Source organism: Pelophylax lessonae, assembly GCF_965119305.1.
Source record: "Pelophylax lessonae genome assembly, chromosome: 10".
NCBI lineage: Eukaryota > Metazoa > Chordata > Amphibia > Anura > Ranidae > Pelophylax > Pelophylax lessonae.
Window position 1 is genome coordinate 127,147,477 of NC_138777.1, and position 18,168 is coordinate 127,165,644.

General features: G+C 45.1%; 1 protein-coding gene across 1 annotated transcript in view; it reads left to right on the forward strand.

The window, feature by feature from the left end:
• Positions 1-18,168, forward strand: part of PLA2G15 (phospholipase A2 group XV) — a 159,918-nt gene that overhangs the window by 51,794 nt on the left and 89,956 nt on the right. The window contains exons 3-4 of the mRNA XM_082271076.1: positions 1,987-2,105; positions 6,928-7,026. Coding sequence (XP_082127202.1) covers positions 1,987-2,105; positions 6,928-7,026 — 218 coding nt within the window. The remainder of the gene's footprint in view (positions 1-1,986; positions 2,106-6,927; positions 7,027-18,168) is intronic.

Here is an 18,168-nt window from a genome sequence, read left to right on the forward strand (position 1 = left end):
TCGGGTGTCTTCCTTGAAGGTCAATGCTGACAGATTGTAGTAGGAAGGAAACTGAGTTTTTTTATGGCTATGAGAACCCCTTGTTTCTAAATTTCAGCGTTGGCTGTGAAAATATGGGGGAAAAGCTTGTGGGAGAATTTAGGGGCTTTCTGGGCATGAAAATGAGTCTCTTACACACACCACATCCCCTTGGAGTTTCTTGATGTCGTTCCAGAAAATCTTTCGCTTAACCGCTTGCCGACTGCTCACAGTATATTTACTGCGGCAGTCGGCCCCTCACAGGCAGAGTGACGTAGGTCTACGTCGCTCGCCTGTGAGGCTCTGGGGAACAAACATAGGTAGCATAAAACAAATTGGCCGAAAATTTTAAAAAATTTTGATTTTTACATTTTTTTTTTGGGGAATTTCATATAAAAAAATGTGAAAAATATTGTTATTTTTGCAAAATGTACGCTTTTTTTTGTTTATAGCGCAAAAAGTAAAAATCGCACGGGTGATCAAATACCACCAAAAGAAAGCTCTGTTTGTGGGAAAAAAAGGACGCCAAATTGGTTTAGATACAGCGTCGCACGACCGTGCAATTGTCTGTTAAAGTCACGCAGTGCCGAATCGCAAAATACCCCCTGGTCGTTAAGCAGGAAAATCCTCCGGGGCTTAAGTGGTTAAATAGGCTGTTAAAGCGGTAGTATCACCAATTTTACAACTTTGCATAATCAAAATGATCTGTGTCCGTATTATTTTACCAACCTTTTACCCTGCCTGTCACTTCAGCCGTTCTCCTTCGATTTAGATCGCTGCAGTCAATTACGTCACTCGCGCATGCTCATTGTGATCTTATTTTCCGGCAAGATAATGAGCTTGCCGGAATAATTCAGTGTCTATTGCGGGGCTGCGTCATTTCCTCTGCTAGACGTCAGCCCCGTGCTCCCGCGAGACTCCGACCTTCCCCCATGAAAAAAATTCTCCACTACCCCATGTGACTTGCTACGTCACAGGGGAGATAGTGGACAGCCTCCTATTGGCTGTCCAAATGGTGAATGAAACCAAAACGAGGCTTGGTTTCGGCGTCTACTGCGCATGCGCGGGATTTAGGAACAAACCCATACTGTGGGCGGAAATACAGCAGCAATCAGCAGACGAAAACCACAGCAAGGATGGCGGCGCTCGACATCACAGAAAACCGAACAGAAAATATGAAATTATACAGGTTAGGAAAACGTATAATTGATTGCTTTCATTCTATTATATTGAAAAATACATGTTACCGGTGTTGATTGCATTTAAATGATATGCTATGACTGAGTTTACTACCGCTTTAATGTGCATTCAGAGATATTACTTTCAGACCCATTTTACTATTCATAAGATGGAGGTTGGAGCCCTCTAGTGGGGGATATGTGGTGGTGAATACTAGTGTATGCATTAGAAGGTTAAGACTTACAGTTCTGGAGATCCTCTGGAGCTTATGAAGACAGTTCTGTAGATAGTGTTGTAGGTGTGGATACATTCCGTGATCCCATTTCTTCTGTTCTCAGCTACATAAGAGCTGTGGGGAGAAGAAGCAGTACACTGAGCTTCCCAGTCAAAGGCTATGCAGTGGGGGCATGTCAGGACAAGTCTGATCATTGGAGGAGAGCACACTGAGTTCACAGCATACCTAGAGAACTGACCATGTGTATTCTCCTGCTTAGTGTAGTCAGTTTTTATTAGCAAAGCAAGGGGACTAGCAGGAATGCTAGTGATTTAACACAAATAAAGCAGTACATAGAGAGCAGAATACTTTCTCATACAAATACATGATACAGCAGGCATATATTAAGAATATGAAATGTTGGGATAATAAACACTTTTTATTTTTTCATTGTGTTTATCTAAAAGTTTTTTTTCTTTGGTGTATAAGTGGTATGCTGATGACTGATGACCCTGTGGATACTTTGCTGCCTCGTTTTAAGAGATTGTGTACTGTATGTCTTACATTCTTTTCAGGTTGGTCTATAACACCACAACCAAAACTTCAGCTTCACCAGAGGGAGTTGATATAAGGGTCCCAGGCTTTGGACAGACCTATCCATTGGAATTTCTTGATCCTAGCAAAAGGAGTGTAGGTAAATAAAAGAAAAATACTCTTGCTATAAAATTATGCACAATACATTTATAAACTATTTAGTCATGAGAATAAAGTTGGTTCTTTTGGCATGTCTTTGAACATCTCTGCTTTTAAATTTTTGCTAATATACATCAAGTTTCGTTTTTTTTTTTTTTTTGAAGGGCTGTATGCTATCCTCAGATGGTGAGGGAGAGAAATTGTATTTCCTTGCTAGCTATTACTTTTTTAATTTATTCCATGCTGTACACGTCACTCTTTTTTCTTTATCATACATTTAGGCAAATTCTTAGGCTCCATTCACACCTGAGCGTATCATTTTCAGGCGTTTGGGCTTTTTTCAGGCGTGTTTTGGGGCTTTTTCCAGGCGTTTTTTTTCTGGCTTTTTTCAGGTGTTTTTTTTGGGCTTTTTTAAGGCGTTTTTTTGCAGGGGTTTGGAGGAAGGCATTGACATCTAACAAAAAGGCAGGTAATCAGTCCAAAAAGAAGCCCATGTACTTTTTTGAGCTTCAGGCATTTTGCTTCAGGGGACAAAATGCTCAGATGTGAACAGGGGCCATTTAAATGAAAGGGATTTTGCTTGTTGGGTGTTTTGGATTTTCAGAGAAGAGCGTTTTATGCGCTGCATCATGGGTCATGTAGTCCTGGTCAGAAAGTGTTTGTAGAGGAGGTACGAGCAATGGACTTTATTGGCACTGACAACCAGACAGTTACGTCGTAAATATAACAATATTTTATTGAAAAATCATTAAAAAACATATATGCGTATGTGTACCACCACAGGTGCAAAAATGAAAAACAAATCAAAAGACAATCACATTCAATTCAAAAGACATAAATTTTAAAAAAATCTTAAAAAATTTTTAAATTTATAGGAATGTTGGTAGCGTAGTGCACAAAGGCACTGTTTTGTATTAAAAAGGTGCCGATGCCTGAGTCCGCGAAGCAGACAAAAAAGGAGCAGATGTCCGACAAATGCCAGTCCTGCTTCGCGGACTCAGGCATCGGCACCTTTTTAATACAAAACAGTGCCTTTGTGCACTACGCTACCAACATTCCTATATTGGTAAGTGAAAACCCATCTAATTCACCTAGTCAGGTCTTTCTAATTATGTATATTATCAGATTGTATGTTCTGTCTTTCCCAACCTCCTTTTCTCTCCTTCCCCTTTCCTTATTTCTTTTTCCTCTCCCTCTTTTTTGCTCTTTCTTTTTTCTTTCCCCCCCCCTCCCTTTTCCCTCCCCCCCCTCCCTTTTCCCTCCCCCTTTTTTTTCCTCTCTCCTGGCCTTCCCCCTTTGCCCCCTTTTCTTTCCCTTGGAAGACGACATAACATAGATATATATGCGCACATTTGTCTAATGGCGTATGTATATAATCCTAAAACTTGTCCTTTCTATATTTCTGTAGAATTGCTCAGCTAATATTTAAACTCCTGAAAAACATATAGAGTTTGTTTCTGACCGAATTCAATGTACAATTACCAAGCCTCCCTATCTCTACCGTCGATGGACTTACTCACAAGCTCTATACCATTCTATCAGAAATAGCCTCAGGGCTGTTCCACAACCTTCAGTTTGTATAGATCCATCACGGTATATTTGGTCCATGTAGATGGTTTTAGAGGCCATGGTTACTGAGGTTATATATGCCTTTTTAAAATTTATGTCTTTTGAATTGAATGTGATTGTCTTTTGATTTGTTTTTCATTTTTGCACCTGTGGTGGTACACATACGCATATATGTTTTTTTAATGATTTTTCAATAAAAATTGTTGTTTTTACGACGTAACTGTCTGGTTGTCAGTGCCAATAAAGTCCATTGCTCGTACCTCCTCTACAAACATTTTGACTAGGACGTGGCACGTATTAATCTAAGTGTCCACAGTGTCATCCTGTGTTGACACTATTTCTCTTCTAATGCTGGTCAGAAAGTGAGTGGTTCTAAAGGCAAAAGTTTTTTTAACCTTGCTATATGGCAGTGTTTCTCAACCTTTTTCCAGTTGGGGCGCCCTTGAAAAGTGTTTTTAGTCTTGAGGCACCCCTGTCTAAGGCTTGCTTCACATTACTGTATGTTGCGGAACACGCGCAAAATAGGGTTAGTTCCTGACACAAAGACAAATGCTCTGATGTTTAGGGGTGCCATTAATTCTTAATGGTAGCCCACACATTGGCAAATATGGGGTGCTTTTGATGCGGCGCATTTTTAAAAAAAAAAACTGGTCAAGGACTTTCCCTGCATTTCTGCGGGTAGGGTCAGGATTAAAAGTAACATACATGCAGACACAAACAGAAACATGCATACACACATACAGACACAAACAGAAACATGCATACACACATACAGACACAAACAGACAAATGCGCATACACATGTACACACAAACACATACAGACACATTGTACACACACACACACACACACACACACACACACACACACACACAGACACACACACATGTACTCACACACACGCACACACACACACACACGTATAAAGCCCTTTTAAAATGTTTTAGCACAGTACCTTTCCTCTTTCATCCGGTTACTGCACTGTAGGGGAATGCAGAGAGCACAACACACTCCCCCCCCCCCCCTCCCTTTACTTTCACTTTCTGAGGCTGACAGAGCTCCCTCACAGTGCCGATGTACAGTTCGGCGGGAGATCGGACTCATCTGACAGCCCTGCTCTCCCATGATCACGCGGCACACCTGAGGACCTCTGGCGGCACACCAGTTGGGAAAGGCTGCTATTGGGGCACTCTATACTATACTTTGCAGCTTGCTATTGGGTCACTCTGAAGGCAGGAGGAGCCAGAGGTGTCAGTGGGGACCCCAGAAGAGGAGAATCAGGACTGCTCTGTGCTAAACCATTACACAGAGCAGGTAAGTATAACATGTTTGTTTAAAAAAATCACTATAAAGACTGTGTAGGGAAGAACCCAGAGAAGGCGGAGGCTGATAGACTGGAGGTAATATAAGGCATTACAATTAAATTTAAAGTAAACTTTTACCAGTATTGTGCATTCTATATAAAACGATTATATCCATGAAAAAAAAAAGTCTCAGCTTTTAGTATTACTTTAATATTAAAGATTTATATCCACCTTTCAAACTTTCAAACAGCTTCATGTCTGACTTCTAGTTAAAAGGCCCATATATACTACTTCTGGGGGTATTTATTATATATAGGATATAAGTAATATATATTATTACTTTAACTGTTTCACAGTATAAATTAAGCCCTATAAAGCACTATAAAGTAGCAATTATCTGCTCTTTTTGTACTATAAAGGGCTAATCTTATTTTTATTTTTTTTTTTACCCCATTATGACAGGTGATAAAAAAAAAAAAAAAAAAAAAAAGCTTTCTGTTAAACGTCTTAGGCCTGGTTCACACCTATGCGTTTTTTGGTGCTTTTTGCAGAAACGCACTACAGTTCATGTAATATGGTTTCCTATGGGACACATTCACATCTATGTTTTTTTCAGCCGCTACATATTTGGAAAGGGTCACTGACATTTTTCAACGCAACACTGTGCTTTTTTTGGTTCAATAGACTTCAATGGAGAAGCTGCAAAAAAGCATGTAGTGCATTTTTGTCACGATTTGCGACAACAAATTGGCCCAAAAAAAGCATAAAAAATGCAAAACGCAAATGGCAGCAAAATCGCATGTGCAAAAATGCACAGCAAAAGTACTGCAGAAACGGATCAGAAGCAAACTGCATAGGTGTGAACCAAGCCTTATCCTGGCCATACACATATCGATTATTGGATGAGAATATTCATACGAAAAATCTTTGTACATTCGCTGAATAAAATAATGTAATTTGAAAATGTAACTTGCTTTTAACATTCAGTTTTAAAATAAATGTAATTTCTGAATGAAAACCACACACACGGTCTGAAAACTCCCTTGACCAAGAAGTTTTCTATCCTGCTCCTTCGAATTTTCCATTCAATGTGGTCAAAAACGATCGTCGATTTGACCCCACTGACAATCAGAAAATTGAACAAAATATTCTTAAAATTAAATATTTTTTTAAAGGAAGACATTGTTTTTGTATGGCCAGCATAAGTGACCGCATGCACAGGTAGCTTTTTATCAAGCCACTTGCCTATGACAAGGGAGTCTGTCAAACATAACATATATATCAGTTCTGTCAAAAAATCAACCAAACAGTCTTTATTTATTTTTTAATAAAAAAAACGGCTCTTAAGTCCCCGTTCACACTGGGGCAACCTGTGAGGCGACCTGGTCGCCTAACAGGCCGCCGTAGGTCGCCTTCCATAGGGAAGCTGCGGACCCGTTCTAATAGGAGCGACACAAGTCACTCCGACTTAGAAAAAAGTTCCGGAGCTTCTTTGGGGCGACCCGGAGCGACCGTCATAGACTTCAATGTTATGAAGTCCGTGCCGGCCGCTCCGAGGTCGCGGCGCGCTGCTCGCACCACGACCTCGGAGGTCGCCCTGGGAAGTCGGATCGCCCCAGTGTGAACAGGGCCTAAAGGAAACCTGTTCTGAGAGAATATAGAAGCTGCAATTGCTTACCTTTTTCTTTCTGAAATTTTTGTAGTTGTCTGGCTTTCATTCCAATCTATTACTCTCAATACCATCAGGCACTGACTTGTAACAAGTAAACAGCTATGTTCTGACTAGTTAATATGAATGCTTTTTCTAGGCTTTTGGCTCAGAACAGGGAAATCAAAGACATTCGGGCAATTAGTATTTCTAGAGGGAGGTTAAAATGTCGGCTCTCCTATTTCTTTTAGTACCGGTTTCTGTTATTCTACAATCCCTGCAATTTTTTTTTCTGTTTTTAGGTATATATTTTCACACACTTGTTCAGAGTATGGTTGATTGGGGATACACGCGTGATGCTGACGTAAGAGGTGCTCCTTATGATTGGCGAAAAGCTCCAAGTAAGTTTGATTTTTAACAATTAACATGTTGTTTTGTTTTATGTTGTGCATGGCTGATGTGCAGATATTTCTTACATTAGAAACCAGCTTGTCCCAGGCATGGTTAAATAAGAGTTCATGTTCCTTCCAGTAAAGGTGATGATGGAGACCTGATGTGGCTGAAAGTTGGTTTACAAAAGGAACATTTACTTTCAATAAGTTTTTATTGGTTTAAATGCAAAGGAAAAGAGTACACAATAAAACAGCGTAGAGGACTTCAGTTGTGAAATACATAGGTACAACTTAGAAAACAGAACTAGTGATTCAGTCCCCGAAGGGATGCATAATAATAGTCAACAGGTCTAGGTGATACATTGTCTGCTACGTCCCCGGCCGGGCGGCCCTGGCCAGGCCCGGACCCGCCCCCTCCCGGCGCCCCGCAGGGGAACACACTGCGCCGAATGGAGGGGGGCGGCCGTCCAGACCCCAACCCGTCACCAACCCCCGGCCTCAGGACAGCCATGTAGTCTCAGTATTGCATCAGATGACAGAACTATAATGCATGGCAAGGCCGCTCCAGGCGGCACTGTCAAACCCAACGGGGTCCCAAGGGGACCGTATCCGCGGAAGTGTAGATCAACGGAGGTACAGACAAGAAAAGGAAAAATAGAAAGAGAAAACCAGAAAGTCCGGGGAGGAAGAAAGGGAATAGAGGAAGTAGAGAAAAGAGTGAGAGATGGGGACAAGGGGAGGGTGGTGTCCAGGTCTGCCACAAGAAACCAAAATAGCCGTGGGGGGCAGCTCCCAGAGGAGCTCACCATGAGAGACTCTCATGCTACTGGAGTCCCGCCAGATATCTCATCCAGGGTTCCCAGGTCTTCTCAAATAGGGGTAATTTGTCCTGGAGGATAGCCACCATTCGCTCGTTCACCATGATCCAGGTTAATTTAGCTTTGAGCAGTTGTAGCAATATCACCGGGGATCGCCATGAGCGAGCTATGGCGATCTTGGCTGCTGTAAAGATAAGAGCAACTAAACGTTTAGTGTGGTTCGGGACCATAGTTATTGGTTTGCTCAAAAGTGCTTGGATAGGGGATTTAGGCAGGTTAACACCAGTAAGAGAATATATGAAATTGTATACTCGGATCCAGAATCTGCGGACCTTGGGGCAGGTCCACCAGATATGCATGACCGTGCCAGACTGACCGCAGCCCCGGAAGCACAAGGGAGAGGCCTCTCGGACCGCCCCTGCCAGCCTGACAGGGACCATGTACCATCTCAGAAGAACCTTATAATTGGCCTCTATCAGAGAGGTATTGATTAGGGATTTTGAGTTCAATACCGCCAACTGGTTCCATTCCGCCCTTTCCATCTCCTCCCCCAGGTCTGCCTCCCATCGGACCATATATGGTAACTTAACATCATCATCATGTAACACTGCATATATTGTAGAGATAAATCCCTTCTGTCTATCGATATTGGTACAAAGGTACTCCATAGGAGTTGAGGTAGTTATATCGCTCAGGCTCCTCAGAGAGGAAATATAGTGAGAGATTTGAGTATAACGGTATAATTCCCCTTCTGGGAGAGAGTATTTGTCCTTCATTGCAGTTCTGGAGAGAATACCCCTACTATCACATAAGTCTGCTAGGCGAAGAAGACCCTTATTGGTCCACCAAGTGAAGGCTAGGGGACAGAGGCCCGGGGGAAACCGTGGATTGCCCAGTAGGGGCGCCAATGGGGCATGAGGAGACCTGAAGCCGTGTCGTTTCGCCAGTCGGTCCCATATCCCCAAAAACTGGGACAGGGTGGGACACAGGATTGCGGGGCGGTCTTTTGGCAGTAGCCACAGTAGATGTTCAATGGGATGAGCAGGTACATGACTGGCTTCAAGCTGCATCCAAATCGGGCGAGGTTCTCTAGAGTGGAATCTTATCAAATAGGTGAGCTGTGCAGCGTAGTAGTATTTGAGGAAATCGGGCACCCCCAAACCCCCCCTCAATTTAGGTGTATACAGGGTACGTCTGTTTACCCTGGGCCTCTTATCCCCCCATATAAACTGTACAACCTTATTTTGAAACGTTTTGAGGTCTGGCATGTTAATGGATATCGTCAAAGTACGGAACAAATAGAGTAACCATGGCAAAATATTCACCGAGTGCAACCTGCCGAACCAGGACAGGGGGGATGGTCGCCCATCTGGCGAGATCTGCCCCCAGAGTTTTGTACAGGGGAGGGTAGTTGGCTGCATAAAGTGTGATGATCGATGACGTCAAATAGATGCCCAAATACGGTAGAGAGCTTCCCTGCCACCTAAAGGGGAAAGCGCTCTTTAGTGTCGACACAGTGGCGTCGTCCAAAGTGAGGTTCAGAGCCTGGGACTTGGAATGGTTCACCCGCAGACCTGATACCGCAGTGAACAGTCCCAAGTCCTGAAGCAAGTTGGGAATCGAAACCAGCGGGGCAGTTAGGTACTACAGAATATCATCCGCGAAGAGGGCACACTTTTGCACCCTAGCTCCGCAGGGAATACCCTGAATGTTTGGATTGAGGCGTAGCTTAATCGCCAAGGGTTCTAAAGCTAGGATAAACAATACGGGGGACAGAGGACAGCCCTGACGGGTGCCCCTACGAATCTCCAAATAATCTGAACTATAGCCCTTAATCGACAATTTCGCCACTGGTTCGATATACAGGGTCCGCAGCAGAGTGAGGAAAGAGGGTCCGAACCCAAATCTCTCGAGTGTGTGCCACAGGTAGTCCCAGGACAGAGAATCAAATGCTTTATGCAGATCGAGGGACAATAACATACCCTTTCTCTGTCCCTCCCCATCCCAATTAGACTGTAAAGCTGATATGACGTTGATAGCCCGTCTAGTTTGGTCAGAGGTCTGTCTGGTCGGGACAAAACCCACTTGGTCAGGGTGAATGTAATGTGCCAAAAATGAATTCAGGCGGGTGGCCAGAATTTTGGACATTATTTTCACGTCCAAATTGATGAGAGAGATCGGTCGGTAATTCAAACAGTCGCCGTGATCTTTACCCGGTTTAGGGATAACATGGATGAAGGCATTGTTTTCGTACCGAGGGATGGGGGAACCACGTCTGATCTCATTAAAATAAGAACAAAGATGAGGGGCTAGAAGTTCATTGAACTTCTTATAATAGCGGCCCGAAAAGCCATCCGGGCCCGGGGCTTTGGAAGGGTTAATGGATTTTATGGCCGATAAGATTTCAGGTTCTGTGAATTCCCCGTCCATAATGTCCCCGTGTTCTACGGACAATTGCGGAATAGGGAGGTCACGAAAGAACTCATCCATCCGAGAGCTCTGAGGAGGAATCGGGGAGGAGTATAATTTGGTGTAAAAATTGTAAAATTCATTAACAATCAACTGAGGATTCTGCGTTCTATTGCCATTGCGAAGTTTCAGTTTTGAAAGGGCAGGGGAGAATGGTCGTGGGGTCAGTTTGCGGGCCAGCAAGGTATGGGGTTTGTCGCCCAGGGTATAGTACAGTGTTAATTTCGTCGACTAAAACTGACTAAAATGTTTTCGTCGACTAACACAATTCAGATGACTAAAATACGACTAAAACTAAAATGGCATTTTAGTCTTAAGACTAAAATACGACTAAAACTAAAATGGCATTTTAGTCAAAAGACTATAACTAAAACTAAATCAAAATTTGCTGCCAAAAATTAACACTGGTGCATGCTCAAAGCATAAATAATAACATATTAGATTTTTCACTCCAGGACCAGCAGTAGTTTATAATGAGTTTGGAAATTGTAGAGAAATGCTTAAATAATGCATTACAAATTACAATTGAACTACACCCATTTGATTATAGATGACTAAAATGAGTTATAGTCGACTAAAATGTAGGGCGTTTTAGTCGACTAAAATATACTGGAGTTTTAGTCGACTAAATACGACTAAAACTAAAACACTTGCAGAAGACTAAAATAGGACTAAAACTAAAATGCCATTTTAGTCCTAAGACTAAAACTAAATTGAAATTTGCTGCCAAAATTAACTCTGGTATAGTAGCGGTTACCCGACCACCGTAGAGATTTTTCTGCGCGTGTTGTCAAACTCAGGTTGAGGGTCAGTCTGGCGGAGTCTATTTTTGGTCGTATGTCAACGTTGGGGTTACGTTTCTGTTCTCTCAGGAGGTCTCGGAGGTCCGACTCCTGCTTGAGTATATCCTGGGCCCGTTCCTTCTTCTTCCTAGAAGCTATCTGAATCAATTTGCCCCTAATTGTGGCCTTATGCGCCGAACAACGAATCGCAGAGGAAGTGCCAGTAGCAGTATTATCCAGGAAGTATTGGGTTATAGCGCCCTCTACCTCCTTGAAAATAGTCGGATCATTAAGGAGGGAAGCGTTAAGTTTCCAGGGAGCGGGTTTCGGTTTCGTCCAAAGATCAGAAACTGTCATAGCTACTGGTGAGTGGTCTGACCACGGGGTCACCAGTATCTGGGACTTCAAGACAAATGGGAGGAGCGGAGACATGGTAAACAGGTGGTCAATGCGGGCATAGGTCTTGTGGGCATGAGAATAGTGCGTAAAGTCTCTGGTGGCAGGGTGGTCATTCCTCCAAACATCCACCAAATCATGCGAATGCAGCAGGCGAGCCAATTTGACTCCCTGTCTAGGAACATGCCGGAGGGAGGTTCGGAGGGAGGACGATTTGTCCAAAACTTGGCCCAGCGGAAGGTTGCTATCTCCCCCAAAGATGACATGGCCCGCTGCATGTGGCATGATGACTGCGGGCATGGACCGAAAAAAATCCAGTTGACCCACATTTGGGGCGTAATAGGAGACCAACGTAACTTCATGTTCATTTATTGTGCCTTGTACCATAACATATCTACCCTCTTTATCACGGATCACACTTTTAGGCGTGAATGGAACCTTTTTTGCTATGCATATAGCCACCCCCTTCTTTTTATCCGAACTATTGGACAGGTAGCAGGTAGGATATTTCGCACTCAGAATTTTTGGGAAGGAAGAGTGGGCAAAATGGGTCTCCTGTAGTAGAAGGATATCAAATCCCTGTTTAGAGTATTATTGGAAGGCCTTTGTGCGTTTCACTGGCGCATTGAGGCCCTGAATGTTGTGGGTCAGGATTTTAAAGGGAGTTGGAGCAAGATTCGTCATTGTGGTTCGGCAAACCGCACTCTGCTAAATACACTGGGGATCACCCCCCCCCCCCCCCCCCCTGAGAACGCGGACCTGAGGGATGCACGACTAGGTCTACGGAATCAGTAAGACCTGGACACCATGAGAACACAAGGGTAGGAAAGAGAAAAAGGAAAAAGGGAGGAGAAAGCAGTGAGAGAGTAGAGGGGCGAGGAAAGGGAGCCCTCACCCCGCCCTTCCCCCCCCCCCCCCATTTCCAAGGGGGGGGCAATCGGAAACACTCTATCTAAAACCTGAAAATCGTCCAAACTGGGCTGGTTGTGGGGTCCAGCTCCCCCAAAAAATTTGCGAGATCGCTCACCGCATAATGCCATGGGCGAGTTCGCAAATGGTCAGTGGCATGTGGAAACATCCCGAGCAGTTCCGCTCCAAACCACCCCAGCTACATGCCGGGTGTCATGAGGCGGGACTACCCCAGAGGCTCAATGTACAGTGCAAATATACTCGGGCAACAGCAACACAAACATCAAGGCCCAACGGCAGTCTAGTTAGAACCCGGGAGGCCGAGTCCTTGTCCCTTAGTGTGACCACCAGGGAAACAGACAAAAACAAGATAATAAAAAAAAAAAACACTGAAAACTGTGGTAGAACAATGGGGACTCAGAAAAATAGTCACAAATCCACAGGGGCCGCTTCGGTCCATTAAATTGACAGTTCCTATAGATAGGGGGTCGCAGGCACCCCCAAAAAAAAACTGAAACAATAAAGTAAATAAAAAGAAGCGTAAGAACAGTCTCACGTGGGCCGCTCCCGATAGGGCGATCTAGGCCGTCGTCTTCGAGCATCCACCGAAGTGTAGCTTGTTCCAGGCTGGAACAGTCTTATCGCAACTTGGAGACAAGAGAGAAGAAAAAAAAAAAGGAACAAAGTCAACAATAAAACTGTGTAAAGCAATCTGCCATTGGGTACTGGCACCCATGTGAGTGACAAGAGAGGGATCCAAAGCTGCTCATCCTGTCATAAGGCCTCACGGTGGTGTGCGTGTGCGGGCATGTCCCCTCCGGCTCTGTTGGGACCATATTGGTGACAAAGGCCTGGCTGACGTCGTCGGGGATACTGAGCGAGATCTAGGCGGAGGGCCATCCATGGAGATGAGCCCATAAGCACATCTTCTCCGTCTCGGAAGGTAGAAAAGGAATGCGTTTTCCCCTTATAAGTAAAGGACAGGCGGAAAGGAAAAGACCATCTATATTTGATCTGCCGGTTAATAAGATGGGTCAATAAAGGCTTCAGTGACCTCCTCTTTTGTATAGTGGTTTGGGAGATGTCCGCAAATATTTGGAACGTGTGACCTTGTATAGTGAGATCAGATTTAAAGCGGGCCGCTGCCATCACTTTCTCTTTAATCCTATAAAAATGTGGTTTAACAAGGACATCCCTAGGCAGGCCATCTTGGCGCGGGGACGCCAAGGCCCTATGGAAGCGATCCAATTCCAAATGACTGGGTGTAATATCAGGAATGAGGGTAGTCATAAGATCATGTATGGTTGGTTCCAGGTCCGTGATGGACTCAGGGAGGCCCCTTATTCTGAAGTTATAGCGGTGGGACCGATTTTCCAGGTCCTCGATTTTATCCTGGGCCTGGTCTAGGCGATCTTGCAGGGAGACTATCAGTTTATGATTTTGATTGACTCTCCTCACAGTGCCATCCACTTTAGATTCAATGGAGTCCAGTCTATTGCCTATGTCCTGGAAGTCCCATTTCAAGTCAGCAGTAATGATTGCACATGCTTTGGAAAGTTCCTGCTGCAGTAAAGCAGAAAATCTGGCTATCCGCACTGAGTCTCCCGAATATGATGTCTGGGGAGGAGGGGAGGCTGAGGATGTCATGGAGCCCCCTTGACTCAGCGCCAATTCAGCTATGTCCGCCCTCTGTCTATCTAGGGAGGAGGCTGGAGATGCCGCTCCCTCAGAGGAGGCCTGGTATGGGGAGAAGTGTGGCGCCGGTGCCTGTGAATGTTGCGAGGTGTCCCCTTGTGATTGTGAGGAGAAAAGGTCTCTTACCCCCTCCAGGATAGCCGCTGTAGGTGCCCGATGGTCAGGGCGGGAAGGCGCAGATTGTGTGGGCGGAGGGCCGTTCCGGGCCGTGGAGCTGCGAGTCGCCACCATCTTGGTCCCAGGAGACTGTGTCTTGGGAGGAGAGGGGCGCGCCGAAGAAGAAGGCTGAGGCGCTGACGGGTTTTTTTTCTTCGGGTTTGTTGATGTCCTGCGATGCAGCATCACCTCCGCTGCAGCCTACGAGTCCTCCAGAGTCTCTGTCCGCTCTCTAGTTGCGGATTTTAGCTATGGAGCTGTCGGGATGTGCGGAGCGCGGTCAGAACATGTCCGACATCGGCACCGCGCGCATGCGCACTAGGAACATTTATCCCAAGCAACCTTTTAATCTCCACATTAAGTAAAGTAAACATTAAGTAAAGACCAGAACATATCTCTGAAACTTCGGACTGGTCACATATTGTATATGCAATAGGATATTAACCACTTCAATACCAGACACTTTCACTCCCTGCTCAGGCCACTTTTTAGCCTTCAGTGCTGTCACACTTTGAATGCCAATTACTCAGTCATGCAACACTGTACCCAAATGAAATGTTTATAATTTTTTTTGAGACAGATAGAGCTTTCTTTTGCTAGTATTTAATCACTAATGTGTTTTTTCAGTGCCCTGATTACATGTCCTTGTCTCCCCTGTGAGGAGGAGCCGCTGATCGGCTCTCCCCACCTCACAATCTAAAAGTGTGAGGCGAGGTGAGCCGAATAACGGCATATCCTCATTTGCATGTGACCGGCTGTGATTGGACACAGCCGATCACATGGGTAAAGATGTCATTGACTCTTTACCTAGATCAGGGTCACGGCGCGGCCACAATCGCCTCTCTGCGCACCCTCGCGACCGCGCGAGAGAGCATGTTCCGGTGTGCTGTCATATGATGGTGTCCCAGAACAATAGATGCACTGATTCGCCGTCATTTGATGGCGGGCGGGTAGGAAGCGGTTAAGCTCCTAGAAGCTGTATTAGCATTCACTTCTAGAAGCTAAATAGGGTTATCCTATGTTTCCATGCAATCTTCTTTAGGCTATTAGCATTTCTCTTATGTCCTCTGACAGTCGCCGCCCACTCATACAGTCTGCATGTCTGGTATTGACCTTCTCCACAGGAGTAAGCTAGGCAGACGATTTTGTTAGAATATTCACAAAACCTTTGTATAGACACACCTACAGGGGGCTGTCCCTCTGGTCAATACCCCCCGCTAGCCTCAGTCCCAATTCAGTTTGCTGCTGCCTAGCTTAGGCGCAGGCTGGCTTTTCCCTGGCTGGGGCTGCTGTCTCAGCTTTTTTCATCTTTTTATGTTTTCTCTCTAGAAAGTATTTTTTCTTTTAAAAAGATAGCTTTTTATTTGTTCCTGCGCTTAGTTAGTCGGACTTCGGAAGACTACAGCATTTGCGGAGCTTGGAATCGCACTGGTTATTCTAGAGCTTTACGGAATCCCAGCCTGCCATCGAGTGTTAGCAGGTTATTGGTACGCCCAGGCCTCGCAAACGACTATGTCCCTGACCTCAAGGTCGAGCCTGCGAAGTTGCTATCTTCGCTGGGATGTCTCAACTGCGGTACACCCGCGTGTTGCTAGCGTCCCCTTTGGCTGACTGCACCCCCACTCAGGGTGGGAGGCTTCCTGTCACAGAGCGGTGCCCACGTTTTCGCTGGACCGGTGAGTACCATTATACCCCTCTGTCTCTGACCATGTCTGTCGGGGTGTGTATGTGGGCCCTCTGTTTATGGGGATGGCAGTTCAGTATGGGTTATGTGATGTCCCCCTCATGTCTGTAGGTGCGTTCCCTGTGTGTCCCTTCCCGGTCCCTCCGGGGGCGCTGTGGCGGTTCCACCGCTGTATGGGGGGTTGCGGGGGTCTCCTATGTCCCTGAGGTGCTTGTGCAACTATTTTTGGAACAGTACATGGTGTGTGGGGGCCGTTTTTGGCGCAAAACAGCGTGGCCGCCATTTTAGGTGTGGGCAGGCTGTTTGGCCTCATAGTGAGGGCAGCAGCTATTTTCTACTATGCTTTTGGCGCCGATCGGGCGCCATATTTGGTGTGGGCAAAATGTCCTTTTGTGGACAGCGGCCATTTTCCCAGAGCTTTTCCCTTAGACTTGTATTGGCAACCATTTTTTTTTTAGTGGCTCAGGGCTGTTTCTGCCTCTAGGGGCGTGAGGTGACATAGTGACATAGTTAGTGAGGTCGAAAAAAGACATCAGTCCATCCAGTTCAACCTATGATGTGTGTGTGTGTGTTTGCTATTAACCGTACATTGTATACCCCCGTATGTTGTGGTCTTTAAGGTGTCCATCTAATAGTTTTTTGAAACTATCAATGCTCCCCGCTGATACGACTGCTTGTGGAAGAGAATTCCACATCCTTACCGCTCTTACAGTGAAGAACCCCTTACGCACTTTTAGGTTAAACCGCGTTTCCTCAAGTTTTAGTGAGTGGCCACGTGTCTTATTGTATCTCCTCTCTCTGAATAGTTTGTTCCTTATGCTCGGGTCGCCAGTACAGTATTTGTACATTGATATCATATCCCCCCTCAATCTTCTCTTCTCCAGAGAGAATAGGTTCAGTGCTTGTAGTCTTTCCTCATAGCTGATGTCCTCCATTCCCCTAATTATTTTTGTTGCCCTTCTCTGGACTTTCTCCAATTCCAGCACATCCTTCCTGAGGACCGGTGCCCAGAACTGGACAGCATACTCCAGATGTGGCCGGACCAGAGTCTTGTAGAGTGGGAGAATAATCTCTTTATTTCTGGAGTGAATCCCCTTTTTTATACAACCCAGTATTCTGCTGGCTTTGCTTGCGGCGGCTTGGCATTGCATGCCACTGCCAAGCCTGTTGTCTACCAGTACCCCCAAGTCCTTTTCCATCCTAGACTCACCCAGAGGTTCCCCCCCTAGTGAGTAGCTTGCTTTCTGGTTTCTGTCCCCCAAGTGCATTACTTTACATTTTTCAACATTAAATCTCATCTGCCATGTAGTTGCCCACCCCGTTATTTTGTTCAGGTCCTCTTGCAAGGTTTCCACATCCTGCATAGAAGATATTGGCATGCTTAGTTTAGTATCATCTGCAAATACTGAGATTGTACTAGATATCCCCTCCTCTAGATCATTTATGAATAAATTAAACAGGATTGGTCCCAGGACAGAACCCTGGGGGACCCCACTTTCCACACCCGCCCAATCCGAGTACTCCCCATTAATCACCACCCTCTGTACTCTCCCCTGGAGCCAGTTCTCTATCCAGGTACTCACCTTATGGTCCATACCTACCTTCCTTAGTTTGTACAGTAAGCGTTTGTGGGGAACGGTGTCAAAGGCCTTTGCAAAGTCCAGATACACCACATCCACAGGCTTACCTTTATCTAGGTGGCAGCTCACTTCATCGTAGAAGGTTAATAGATTGGTTTGGCACGAACGATTTTTCATGAATCCATGCTGATTACTACTTATAATACCGTTTTCATTACTAAAGTCTTGTATGTGGTCCCTTATCATCCCCTCCATAATTTTGCAGACTACTGATGTTAGGCTGACCGGCCTATAGTTACCCGGGATATATCTCGGCCCCTTTTTAAATATTGGTACCACGTTGGCTTTTTTCCAATCAGCTGGCACCATACCTGTCTGTAAACTATCCTTAAAGATCAAGAATAATGGTCTGGCAATCACCCGGCTGAGCTCATTAAGAACCCTTGGGTGCAAGCCATCCGGTCCCGGGGATTTATTTATGTTAAGTTTCTCTAGTTTAGCTCTAAGTCTATCCTCTGTTAGCCATGGCGGCACTTCCTGAGGTGTATTATTTAGTTCGGCCTTACAAGCAAGGTTCGTGTAGCCCCCCGATTCCTTTGTGAAGACTGAAGAAAAGAAATTATTTAACACTTCCGCCTTTTCTCTGTCCTCTGTGGCCATTT